At 46.6% G+C, this 12535-nt stretch overlaps 1 protein-coding gene across 2 annotated transcripts in view; it reads right to left on the minus strand.

The window, feature by feature from the left end:
* The window catches only part of NDUFA10 (NADH:ubiquinone oxidoreductase subunit A10), a 30798-nt gene that overhangs the window by 547 nt on the left and 17716 nt on the right, over positions 1 to 12535 (minus strand). For both annotated transcript variants that reach the window (XM_034065849.1, XM_034065848.1), the window contains exon 9: positions 12373 to 12481. In XM_034065849.1, the coding sequence (XP_033921740.1) occupies positions 12373 to 12481 (109 nt within the window). The remainder of the gene's footprint in view (positions 1 to 12372; positions 12482 to 12535) is intronic.

The raw sequence follows: 12535 nt of genomic DNA on the forward strand, positions 1-12535 counted from the left end.
CAGTTGTAGGGGGGACCCACAAAACTCACTATGCTATAATGGCTACTAAAACTAGGCTGATAACCTCTACAGCAGAACAGCACCTGGATTCATCCAGCTCTTCTCCCCTACATACCCTTGTCCCCAGTTCTAGGAAGAGATGACACCTCTAACCACAGCACACAGCAATCACTCACTAGAACCTCATGCCATAATAGGAATACATTATTAAATACATGAAATATTTCAGGCACGAAATACTGACTTAATGACAACATTAAATTAAACCATTCAAATGAAATCACATCTTTAGGCTTCAAGAGCTGAACTTAACCTCATTAGAGCAAAAGCATCATCTGCCTGTCTCCAAAAGCAAGGCCAGAAACCACTACTCACCCCCTACCCAAAACTCAGCAGCATGGACATGCCTTTAGCCACAGCTCCCAAACCAGGGCATGATGAACCACAGTAATGCCACACCAAGTTATCCCTCTGGACAGCTTATTTGCACCTCACTGTGGCTGGGGAGCACAGCAGGAAGCGTTTCCTTCTGGCAGCATCTCAGCAGCTTGGGCTGATGGTACAGGTTACAAGAGCTGGCATGCAAGGAGCAGTTTTGAACCTACTGCATGGACTGGAGTGCTCAGAGGGGATATCACATGTACCAGAGCACTGGAAGGGCGACATTAAATGTACTGCAGCACTGGAAGGGGGACATTAGATGTACCAGGGAAGCTGGAGAGCCTGCACTCTCATCACAGAGGCAAAGCAAGTTATCACTGAGATGAGGGGTCCATCAGGCCAACACAACAATGTGGATGGTGCATAGGAACAGGAGGCCCAGCCTGGCCCTCTCAGCCTGCTGCCACATGCAGACACAGTGCAAAAGCATCCAGGGAGTGTTCCAGACACAAAAGCCAGTGGCCAAGCTGTTCTACCTCCAGCTTTAAGGATGCAGGCAAAGCGGCTGTTGAAGTAGTGGCCATTTTCAGAGGTTACAGACCCAGCACACCCAGGACTGCAAGAGAAAGCCTGGATGGTTGAAATAGCAAGCTCCTTTAACACAGTGTATGGGCTCTCTCTGCAGGGGATGGAAGAGCTCCTCCAGGCAAGGCAGGCTGTGTTGGGTCAGCAGAAACCCACTCCTGCGACAGAAGACTCCCCACAAGCGTGCCAACAATGCTGTCATCAAACCATCTCCTCACAAGTTGCTTTGCAACACACATTTGCAGTGCAGTTTCAGCCTGAATACACAGAAACCAGGCTCTGTACCCACTACATAACAGAGCCATGGGAACCAACCCAGCCAGCACCATGAAAGAGCTGCTCTGACAATTGTTCTGAGCTGAGGGATCCTATGGAGTCTCAGGTGTTGTAGCAATCCCCTTCAGACCGCACTGACCATGACCTGAATGTCAGAGCTGCAAAGGTCCCAGCTCCAAAAGCAGAATCTACATCCAGAGCCTCTTCTCCTTCCTATCTCCAGGGAGGATAACACAGTGTTCATCTTCAAGATACAAACGTGGAATCAAGAAGAAAGCCACCAAGCAAAAGGAAATGAGTTTTGGGAGAAAGCCTGAAGCCAGCAATGCTGTTCTAATGAAACTCTTCCTCTATAAATAAGCTCTCCACTGGCAGCCTTTACAAATAATGAAGCACAGATCATCTGCTCATCTCCACATAAGTGCTGGTTTCACACAGGACCCCTGACTTGGCCTGATGATTTCCCCTTTCAAAAGGCTGTAAGAGGATCCTGTTTGTGAGCAGCCCCTGCAGAGAGAAGCAAAGCTCAACTTGATGAAATCTATACTCAACTCCACAACCCCAGCTATTGAATCCAGGATGAAGCCTGTTGGGTTGAGGAAAAGGGGGGAGTGATGTTTGATGGGGTGAGCTTTATTATTCAGCTGAAGGTCAGAAAACAAGACACTTCTTGCCCTAAAACATCAGCCTAAAAGACACATTCCACCTCCTTCATGAGGCATCCCCTTCCCTGCCTTGTCACAAGCCATTCCTGATTGCTCTTCCCAAGGGGTTTCATTTAAAGTTGCCTTTAATGCCTTGTCTAAACAGCAGCAGAACCCATGCAGCCCTGCTAAGAGCCCCTCCAGCTGAGCAAAGAGGAGATGAGAGATGAAAGCAAATGATTGCTATCTCTGCCCTGCAAGTACAGTGCTGAGCTGGGGAGGACATCAGACCCGCTGTGACCAGCCTGTATCTATTAATTCAAGCACAAACCCAGCTCTCCCTGGGCCTCTCCAGGCACCACATGATTGGCCTTTTGACACTTGAAGAGACTCCCAGATAAGTGCATAATTAAAGCAACAGGAGCTCGCTGGGAAAACACAGGAGTTGACAGTTTTGTTTCTTGGGTAAATGTGCCCTCTTTACGAGGCACAATACAAATCCCAATGGAATTCCAGGCATTGTCCAAAACAAACCCCCCATGTGCCTTTGCTTAAAGACATGCACTACATCAAAGCCAATTTTAGAATAAGTATTCATTCATATTCCAGTGTTCACAGTGGGGTTTGGCAGCAGCAGTCCAGTCTGGGGGTATGTTACACCCAAGCTTTCAGAACAGCCCCCCCCCAAAAAGAACTGGGAAGAGGAAGGCAGAATAAGCAAATCCCATATTACCCAGCAAGCAGATGGATGTGAATTTATGGCCTGCATCAGGTACAAGGAACAGATGAGTTCCCAAGAAGAGGCTCTTCAAAGCTCACTTATGTACTGCAGCAAAGAAGCTGCACTACTAGGAGCAAGTCATTCCAGAGGGGAGGAAGCTGGGGATCTTTTAGCACTTCTTGAGCATTAGGTTGTCCAGAGAAGCTGTGGCTGCCCCATCCCTGGCAGTGCTCAAGGCCAGGTTGGACACAGGGGCTTGGAGCAGCTGCTCCAGTGGAAGGTGTCCCTGCCTGTGGCAGGGGTTGGAGCTGGATGAGCTTTAAGCTCCCTTCCAATCCAACCCATTCCATGAATCTATGATGTGGAAAACTACTGGAGCAGGGTTCATTCCTGTTCTTGAGGTCTTCTGCCTCCTCCTGCCAGAACAAACGTTTGCCCAACATCACAAGGAGCCTGGATTAAACCAGCCAAATTAAAACACTCTGCCCAGCATGGCCGAATGGAATGAAGAGCACAATGCCTACAAGAGCAGCTCCTACAGTACCCATCCTCTTATCTCTCTGCTGCACAGCTCAAGTCAGCTCTGCAGCTAGGCTGGATCATTGCACAAGCTCCATCAACCCCCTTGCCCAGGGAGAAGCTATTCACTTCTCCTGGCTAGGTTAGTTTTAGGTGGCTCTGCAGTGGCCTGGTATCTGTTTGGCTCACTGAGCTTGCAGAGTGGTGGGAGCACCAAGGATGATGTGGGCATGGAGAAAGTGCTGCTTTTTGTGACAGGAAATGGTTAAACTGGTGTTCCAAAGGGCACAAAGCTTAAGTTCCCAGCCTGTTCTGCTCATAGCTGCTTAGCACAGACCAAGTGGCCAGCCCTGAGAACAAGATCCAGGTAGTCAATGGCTTGAAGGACTCCTCACCGAAGGATACTACTGACAAAACTAGAAGGTTTTACGGGAAACCAAGTAGGGATTTGGAAGAGACTTGGCTCTTCCACAAGCCTTATGCTTTACAACTCAGAACTATAATGACAGTCATCAAAGCCACATCACTTCATCATTTGCAAGTGGCTGGCACATTCACAGGAACACTCCACATGCGTTACCTGCAAATCACACCTGAATAAGACCAAAGAAAAGGTGTGACTTAATGGCCATGTTAATAATAACAGTAGTGTATTCTATGATGCATGATCAATTATTAACACCACATCTCCACAGGTAAGGAGCAGAATACAGGGTCAACTAAATCCCTTCAAAACCTCAAAGGTCCTGCACTAACATCAGCCCAAAGAGACCTACGGAGCCACCAACAGGTCCAGCAGCAAGTGGCACAGAAGGCCATCACTGACCATCACACCAAAGCGTAACCATCCTTCCCAGGAAGAGCAAGAAAAGCCATGTTATTATCACAGCAGCCACCTAGACACATGCTTTGCAATGCAAGAATTAAGTCTCTGCTCTTCAAAGCAGCAAATAGAGCAGAGATCCCAGTGGACAAACCCAACAGCTCACACACATCTCCATGGCAGGAGGCGAATGTGAGCTCTTGTAAGGTCACACATTTTTCCACTCCATGGAAATGGATGAGACAGAGACTCAAGTCCTGCTTTGCTGCATTACACTGGGCAGAACTTGCACTTGGCAGCAAGGATTAGCTCCAAAAGGATGTGATAAAATCTACCACACAGAGCATGAAACTAATGAAATGAGCTGTACCCAAAGGTAGAGCCAGCTCAAAGGAATGAAACTGCTCAACTTGAAAAAGAGCATTAGGAAAAAGATGAAAACAAGATCCTCTCCTCAGTTAAATGAAGATCCCTGCCATGGAAGTGTCTCTCAAAGCTATAAACATGATGAAAAGCACTATCAAGTGGTTCAGGCTGCAGAGCAGCACACAGCAGCAGCCGGCTGTTTGCTACACGCTGCGCCTGCATTTCGGAGCTCCTCACAGTGACTGCCAAGCAGACAGGTACAGGGAGAGCTCTGGAGAGTCTCAACAACCTGAAAAGGTCTCCATCCATCAGGGCAGAGTCTGTGGTTTGCCAGGAGTCCAGGAGCACAAGGAATTCCTAGGTTTTTTCCTTCTGTTCCTAGGCTGCTTTCTACTCATGGCTGAGCTTAACGGCTAAATTAGATCTATAAATAGCATGTTTGGAGCAGCACTGATCAAAGAGCACTTGAAACCAGAGTCGTTGCTCTGCAAGCATGGGCTCTTTCATCAATAACCAAATCCTTTTGGTTAGTGGCTGTTTCTAATGAGCACAATAACAGAGTCTTCCAGCACTGCTGTTAACTAAGGCTATTGCTTTTCCCAGTAGAAATCCTGACTTCCAGATGTTTGTTGTCAGTGTTTGCTGTTGGCACACACCTATAATCTAGGAGCATGTAGCTTCATGTGTTGGCTGTATTCTGGAAGAGTTTGGGTCCTGTGTAACAGAGCAACAGCTCCAAAGAAGGGCAGGGGAGTGTAACACTCCCCAAACACACATTCAAGGTGGATCTGGTTCGGTTTCCAAAGGATTGGCACAGCATTGGAATGATGCTTGTTTACAGCTTCACTCCTGCCTTTCTTTACTTACACAAAAGCTCTTCAGGCTGTTAACATTCATTAAGGGCCAAGTAACAAGAGGACCCCAAACCTGTACTGAACTGAACTTAAAACCAATCCAATTTGCTGAAATTGCTCAGTGAATGCTGGCCTAACCCTTCATTCAGGTAGTGGAAAAGACAAGCAAGACAATAGAAACCTATTGGAAAGAGAACTGTCCATAAGGGGGACACAGGAGCTTAAGCAGGAATCCCTTTTGGACAAGTGAATGGGTGACAATTTGGACAACTACGGATACCACAAGCAATCTAAGGTGTATCTCTAGCCTTGCTTTTGTAGGACAAAGCAAGCAACAGAGCCCAGCTAAATATTCTATTGCAGTGTTCCTCCACACTGCCTACTTCCCCTTAAGACTATTGTCCATATATGTCCAAATATGTCCATATATGTCCAAGTATGTCCAAAATAACCTGTACTTTGTTTTTCCTTAACAAATATGTTAGAAATACCCATTACCCATTACAGACAGCAAACTGACTACAGGAAAAAGCCAAGTAAGTATATCCAAGCCAGATAAAGTGTTACACTAACCACAAGGTTGCTTTTCTAACAGGACAGGTAAAATGCATCAAGTCTCTTACAATACCTTTCCTTAGGTTCATGGAATCCCAGCCTGGTTTGGGTTGAAGGGACCTTAAAGCTCATCCAGCTCCAACCCCTGCCATGGGCAGGGACACCTTCCACTGGAGCAGGGTGCTCCAAGCCCCTGTGTCCAACCTGGCCTTGAACACTGCCAGGGATGGGGCAGCCACAGCTTCTCTGGGCAACCTATTCCAGTTTTGTCATTCCTAGGTTTTAGTTATCCTTCTGGATCTTCTGCTCTTACCAATATTAAGCCAGGCAGCATCCTGTTACTTTAGAAAGGGCTAAAAATATTTTTGCAGAGATAAAACAGATTAAAAAGAACAACTTAAATTAAGCCTTTCCTTATTTATCATGGGGCTGTTTTCATTCCTCCCTGGATTCAAGAGCAGAGAGCTGGCTATTACAGCTGTCAGATCCCTCCAGTAATATAAGAATTAGAAAGGAAGACCTTGACCCTAAACAAAAGGATCTTCATCAAGCCAAGATAGCAAAAGAGAGAAAACAGACTGTATCAAAGACAGCCACTCTGGTAATAGTCATAAGCATGGAGAACAAAGATATCCCAATCTCCCTACTCCTGCAGAGTAGGAAGAGAAGCTGTGCTTTATATGCATGCATGGGTAATATCACCTGTGCATACAAGTATAACTAGTCAAACTGGTTGTTTTTTAGGGAAGCCTGTAGCTTTTATTGTAACCCAATACAACAGTCCAAGGCCAAAGTGATGCACAGAGCATCAGCACACTGAACCTCACACTGCATCATTTGGACACAAACACTCCCTGCTGCTCAGCAAGACTTCGGCTTCCTCAAAGCTCAAGGATTTCTTTCGTAGTTCAGGGTCTTTTAAATGGGAGATTTGTGTGCAAGCCAGGAGTGCTCTGCACTCTGGAGGAAGTCTGCCCTTAATGTTCTCCCTCTTGGGCTAGTTAAGATCTTCACATGCTCTTATAACACTCACGAGTTCAGGTTGTGAGGCTAAGAGGTGATTGTGAGGCTAAGAGATGTTGCAGGCTCAACCTTCCCATCACTCAAAAGCTCACTCTGTGTTACAGGTAGCTCTCTGCATCTCCCTAAACACCTGGAGGCCTGGCAGATGTTGCACACGTGAGGATTTCCCCTCCTAAGGTTGCATCCTTATGAAAAAGAAGGTAACAAAAAGCCTGGGGAAAAGCATGGGACTCTCCTCCCCTCTAACCTGTTGCCTCTTCTGCACTGGTTGCTATGCAAGGCTGCAGGGTCTGCCAACCACACTCCCAGGTCCTGAGGCCAAAAGGAGGAGGATGAGGAGCAGGATAACAAGGCAGCTGAGCTGATGTAAGGAATAAAAACCGTATCTCTGCTAGGTTAGCAAGCTGAAGGGACTTGCCAGAGACACAGTTATGGGAGCAGGGCTGCACCTCATAGCAGTAGCTAGCTCAGGCTTTCCTTGCCACACGGTCAGCATCCCTATAATCCAAAAGCAGTCTTCCATCAAGAGAAAAGGGCAGGGAAACAAAATAAGAGCCTCTCTACCTTTTGCTTGAAATATTAGGTGGAAAAATCTAAGCCACTCCTTTTGTCCCTGCTCAATCCAGAGCTGCACTGACAAGGATGGACAAAGCAGGATCATTACTGCTGCTCAATAAGGCTCTGCTTTCCTCACATATGGGATATAGTCCACATGCAAAGTTTAGCTCACCACAGCAAGTGACACTGCACGAAGAGATGGTTTGAAGGAGGACAATGAGAATCATTAAGGAAGGGAGTCAGAGGATCAAAGTTACAGTGTGCCATGATCAGCAACTAGCCAGTGCAGAGCAGGGAAAAGCAGGGAGAGGGCAAAGCAAGCAAGGGAAGCACATGGCTCAACAGGGCAAGAGCACTTGAGGCTGAAAGATGCCAACTAAAGCTATTGTAAGAAAGCCCTACACACACAAGCACAGGCACTCGCTGGAGCTGGAAGTCATGTTGGGATAGGAAGAGACTTTGAAGGTAGTTCAAGAGGATGGAATAAATCCTTCAAAGGATTCATCTCGACTGCCTGCTTCAAGGATCCGTACGAATCCCTCACTTCCTTTGGAAGTCAGGCTAACAAAAGATACAACATTTTGATACAGGATCTGCCTTAGCACAAAGGGAGCTTTTAGATTCCTAGGCCTGTCTGAAGAAGAATCTGTGCCCAAGCATTTGGGCATTTTAATATACACCTCAGCACATATACTTACACAATCCCATCAAACTCTAAAGAGGATGGGATACTTTTCCTACTGCACAATCTAATCCACATCAGAGAAAAGCCGAGGTAAGAAAAACAACCAAATCCTAAAGGACCTTAAAGCTCATCCAGTTCCAACCCTCTGCCATGGTCAGGGATACCTTGGACCAGGCTGCTCCAAGCCCCATCCAACCTGGCTTTGAACAATGCTAGGGATGGGGCAGCCACAGCTTCTCTAGTGACATAAGGAAGGAAGCTATCAGCTCTTCAAAGTGAAGGAGTTCCCCATTCCTATGGACAAAGTGATGTCCAGGACTCCAGGCTGTGGAACACTTTGTGATAAGCTGATCACTTCCTTATGTTGTGCAGTGAAGGAAGTGGCAAAGGTTATTTTAAACGTCTCCAGCTTTGTTTTCAGAGCTAAAGACAGAGGTGATGACTTGAATATGAACCTTAGACAGCACAGCTGTACTTTTAGGTATACAGCAAAGAGCCTGCACACGTCAAAGAAGCCTTTTTTCAGCACCCCTAGGAGATGCAGCAGGACTTGCCAACAGCATTCAGGAGTGTGAAGTACATAAGTACATTATTTAAGTACACCGATTCCATTAAACAGAACCATTTGTTTTCATCCACTCTGCAAACACATCTGCTTAAGTGCTCCAGCTTCGCAGGGCGCACATGGAGTTTGGAGCATTATCCATAGGGATTGTGTGCAGTTGGAAGAAAGCAGAGATACAGCAGTTGTTAAGGGGGGGTGGAAGGGAGTAGTCAAGTCTTTACTAGTCTGACAGTTCCTAAAATACTGTTGCTTCAGTGAGGAATGAACATGCTTATCTCTGATCTACAGATCCTGACTAAAAGGTTACTCTTCCCTTGCCAGAAAAGCATCTTTAGAAGTTTACAACTGCTTGAGCAGAGCAGCTGAACCCTGCCAGATGACTTGATGCTAAGGGAAGGCTGCAGAAAGCCACCTCCTTGCGTGCAAACAGAACACTTAGAGGATTTACATTGCAAACCAGCACGTTTCTAGGATCCAGAGCTCTCTGTGGCTACCTCATTCGCTTGTGTAAAAGCACGCATTAGGCAAACCTTGGACTCTGAAGAGTGTTTCCTCCTCCTCCTCCTTCTTGGTTGCTCCTGACTAATGAGTATAACGAAGCAAACCCAGCTTCTGCTGGAATTTGTAGATCCCTGAAAAGCACCATTATTAGACAGCATGAAGTGTGTACATGCACCTCTGCAAAACACAGCACTCTGCTGCCTACTGGTATGATCAAGGGTTTATGAATAGTTAGAGGACAAAAATCCCCTCCGCAAAGCATTGTGTTTCTGGGGTAAACATCATTACAGGCACTTTCAAAGCACGCCTTTCCCACAAGGAAAACTTAAAGTTCTGTAATTATACCATCATTAAGGCTTCACTTACAAGTCATGTGAGTTATAATCCCACTGTCTCCAATTGCACTGCTGTAACCATAGACAAGGTTACAAGGACTTAGGGTTCCCTCTTGTTAGATCCAGCAACCTCATAGCCAAGATTTGCATGTCTAGAAGTTCATCCTGCACCAGTTGGTCTCATGCTGTATCACCTCTGAACATAGGGCTTGTCTTACAAAGAAATCCCCACCTTCATTTGCTAAACAAAGCTGCAGGGAAAAACATAGATCATCAAAGTTTCATACAATCCCAGACAGGTTTAGGCTCAAGGGACCTTAAACCTCATCCCTGTCCACCTTCCACTGGAGCAGCTGCTCCAAGCTCCTGTGTCCAACCTGGCCTTGAGCACTGCCAGGGATGGGGCAGCCACAGCTTCTCTGGGCACCCTGTGCCAGCGCCTCAGCACCCTCACAGGGAAGAGCTTCTGCCTAAGAGCTCATATCAGTCTCCCCTGTTCTGGCAGGTTAAACCCATTCCCCTTGTCTTGTCCTTAGAGATCCTTGTCCCAAGCCCCTCTCCAGGTTTCTTGAAGCCCCTTTAGGCATTGGAGCAGCTTTAAGACCTTTCAACACAAAGAATTTAACTCCTAGAACATGACACAGTGTGTGTGGCTGCCTTTGTGCTTCCCCTTCCAGTAGCTTATAGGAGCAGGAAAACTCAGCATTGTTTGCACTGTACTGCATCCCTACAGATTCCCCATCCTTGAAGGATTTCAAGTGTCTAAGCATCCAGTGAGTAGCTAGTGTTGCCTGAATTGAACAGAATGCTTCATAAAGTGTACAACTCCTCCTTATTCCAAAGGACATTATCACTTTCCACAGTAGTTTCCTCATCCAGGGCCTAAAAGCATGCCTGCAGAAGGGAGATTAAATTCTGGCAAGTCTTTTTGCACTGACAGCACTCAGCTTCCGCTGCCAACTCACTGGCATGGAGCAGAACAATCCAAGAGTGCAGCTTTCCATCCCAGGTAGCCACATTCCTCCTCCTAAGCATCCCTTTTGCTACCTCTGCAAGGCAAGGCACAGTTCTTGCCTGGAAGGCAGCTATTTGATGAGCCAGGGGACAAAGAGGACCGTGCTGTTGTACAGCCTCTAGCTGTCAGAAGTATTACCACTGGTTCTGAGCACACAGCACCGAGGTCACATCTAGCTGTGTGTCAGGCAGCCTCAACAATTCCCAGCTCCACTGCAAAGTGCTATTCCAGCCCCCCAAACCCTCTCATCTTCAGGAAGAAAGGCACTGCCAGTACAGATGGATGTTGCATGCTGGCAACCAGTCATGTAGCAGATCCCTCTGAAATATGTGCTGCACAAGCACAGACGTCTCTTGGAGAGAAGGGCTCCAAAAACCCTCAGTCTGAGCTTCAGGTTTTGGACTTCAAAACGTGGTAGCAAGAAGCAGGGAATTCTGATGGCAATTTCCCACATGGACCAGGGAGTTTTCAGACCCATTAGGGAACCTCAAGGACTGCTGAGATGCTTCCTGCTGTTCCAACCTTTAGATTGAGCCCAGTTTGCAAGTTGGAAAGACTAAACCTGGATTGAGGCAGAACAGGGTGAATTCAGAAGCCTCTTTATTACATAGCTAAATGAAGAGAAACAAATTATGTTACATATCCATGAGGATTTCTGAACTGATATTCCAAGAGGAACACACTGGTAGGTCAGAGTTTCCAAACCAACCTGCCTAGTGCAGATTTGTCCCTGCCCATGGAACTGGATGATCTTAGGGTCCTTTCCAACACAAACCATTCTATTATTCTATGACTTTCATTTCAGGAAGAGACTGTATAGTGACAGGAACAGAAAAAATGGGAGCATTTTGACTAAGGATATCATAGTTTACAACACTTCATATAGATCTTCATTTGTCTTCAGTAATTGCTTCAAGAGGGGGAAGGAAAAACCAATGCAGCAGCAGAGATTTCAACCCAACTTGAGCTGGACCATCACCTGCAACTGTCAGCAGTGCCACAAGCTCTCTAATGAGAATTTACCATGCCTGAGCACACAGTATGAGAGGATCCCATGTAAATAACAGTAAGCAATAGGGCAAAGTCCTAAGTCAACTGGAAGCCAGGTTGACTGGTTGTCTCCAGAACCAGAAAGGCAAGCAGGTAGTTAAAACATTGAGATGTAAGGGAGCACTGGGCCACATTAGGCTTTTCCTAGAGAAACCCACTATTTAAAGCAGCACCAATTTTGGGAAGCAATGTAACATTCATTCCTTCACAGCCTACTCCAGGAAAAACAATGCATCCCTCAGGATTTTAGAAGTGCCCTTTATAGAAGTTTTAGTTCTTTTCTTTGACTCAAAGGATTATTTTACATGTCAGAGGTCAAAGACTAATCGGAGCAGGACAAACAGAACCAAATGAAAGCCACTTATCCTTTAACCCACATCTAAAGATCAAAACCAAAAAAACAGCTTATAGCATCATCAAATGGTTTGGGTTGGAAAGGACCGTAAGATCCTCCAGTTCCAACAGCCTGCCATGGGCAGGGACAGCTCACACTAATCCATGTCACCCAAGGCTCTGTCCAACCTGGCCTTGAACACTACCAGGGATGGAGCATTTACTTTCCTGGGCAGCTCCTGTGCCAGCACCTCAGCACCCTCATAGGGAAGAACTGCCTTACATCTAACCTGATCCAGTTTGAACCCATCACTCCTTGTCCTACCGCTACAGTCTGTGATGAAGAGTCCCTCTCCAGCATCCTTGTAGCCCCCTTCAGACACCGGAAGCTGCCCTGAGGTCTCCACACAACCTGCTTCATTAATCCCCTTGTGAGTAAGCCAGGCTTTCAAAAGGTGGGGATCTGGGCAAAATCCACACCTTTGGGTATCCCTGTACATGGGATTGAGAGCCAGGATGTGCACAGGCCAGCTAGGAACATGTGGCTCATCCCTTGGCTCTCATCACTCCCAGGATCACTTACCGAGCGATACTCATAGTAGATCTTATCAAACTCAGTGCCTCCAATTGTGATCTCTGGAATGAAGAGGGGGACAGCTGCAGGATCCAGAACTTTGTCTTTGTCCTGAACACTGCAGGGGAAACAAGAAGGAAAAGAAAGGAAAAGGAGCAGTTAAGTCCACATC

This window comes from Melopsittacus undulatus, chromosome 8 (assembly GCF_012275295.1).
Source record: "Melopsittacus undulatus isolate bMelUnd1 chromosome 8, bMelUnd1.mat.Z, whole genome shotgun sequence".
NCBI lineage: Eukaryota > Metazoa > Chordata > Aves > Psittaciformes > Psittaculidae > Melopsittacus > Melopsittacus undulatus.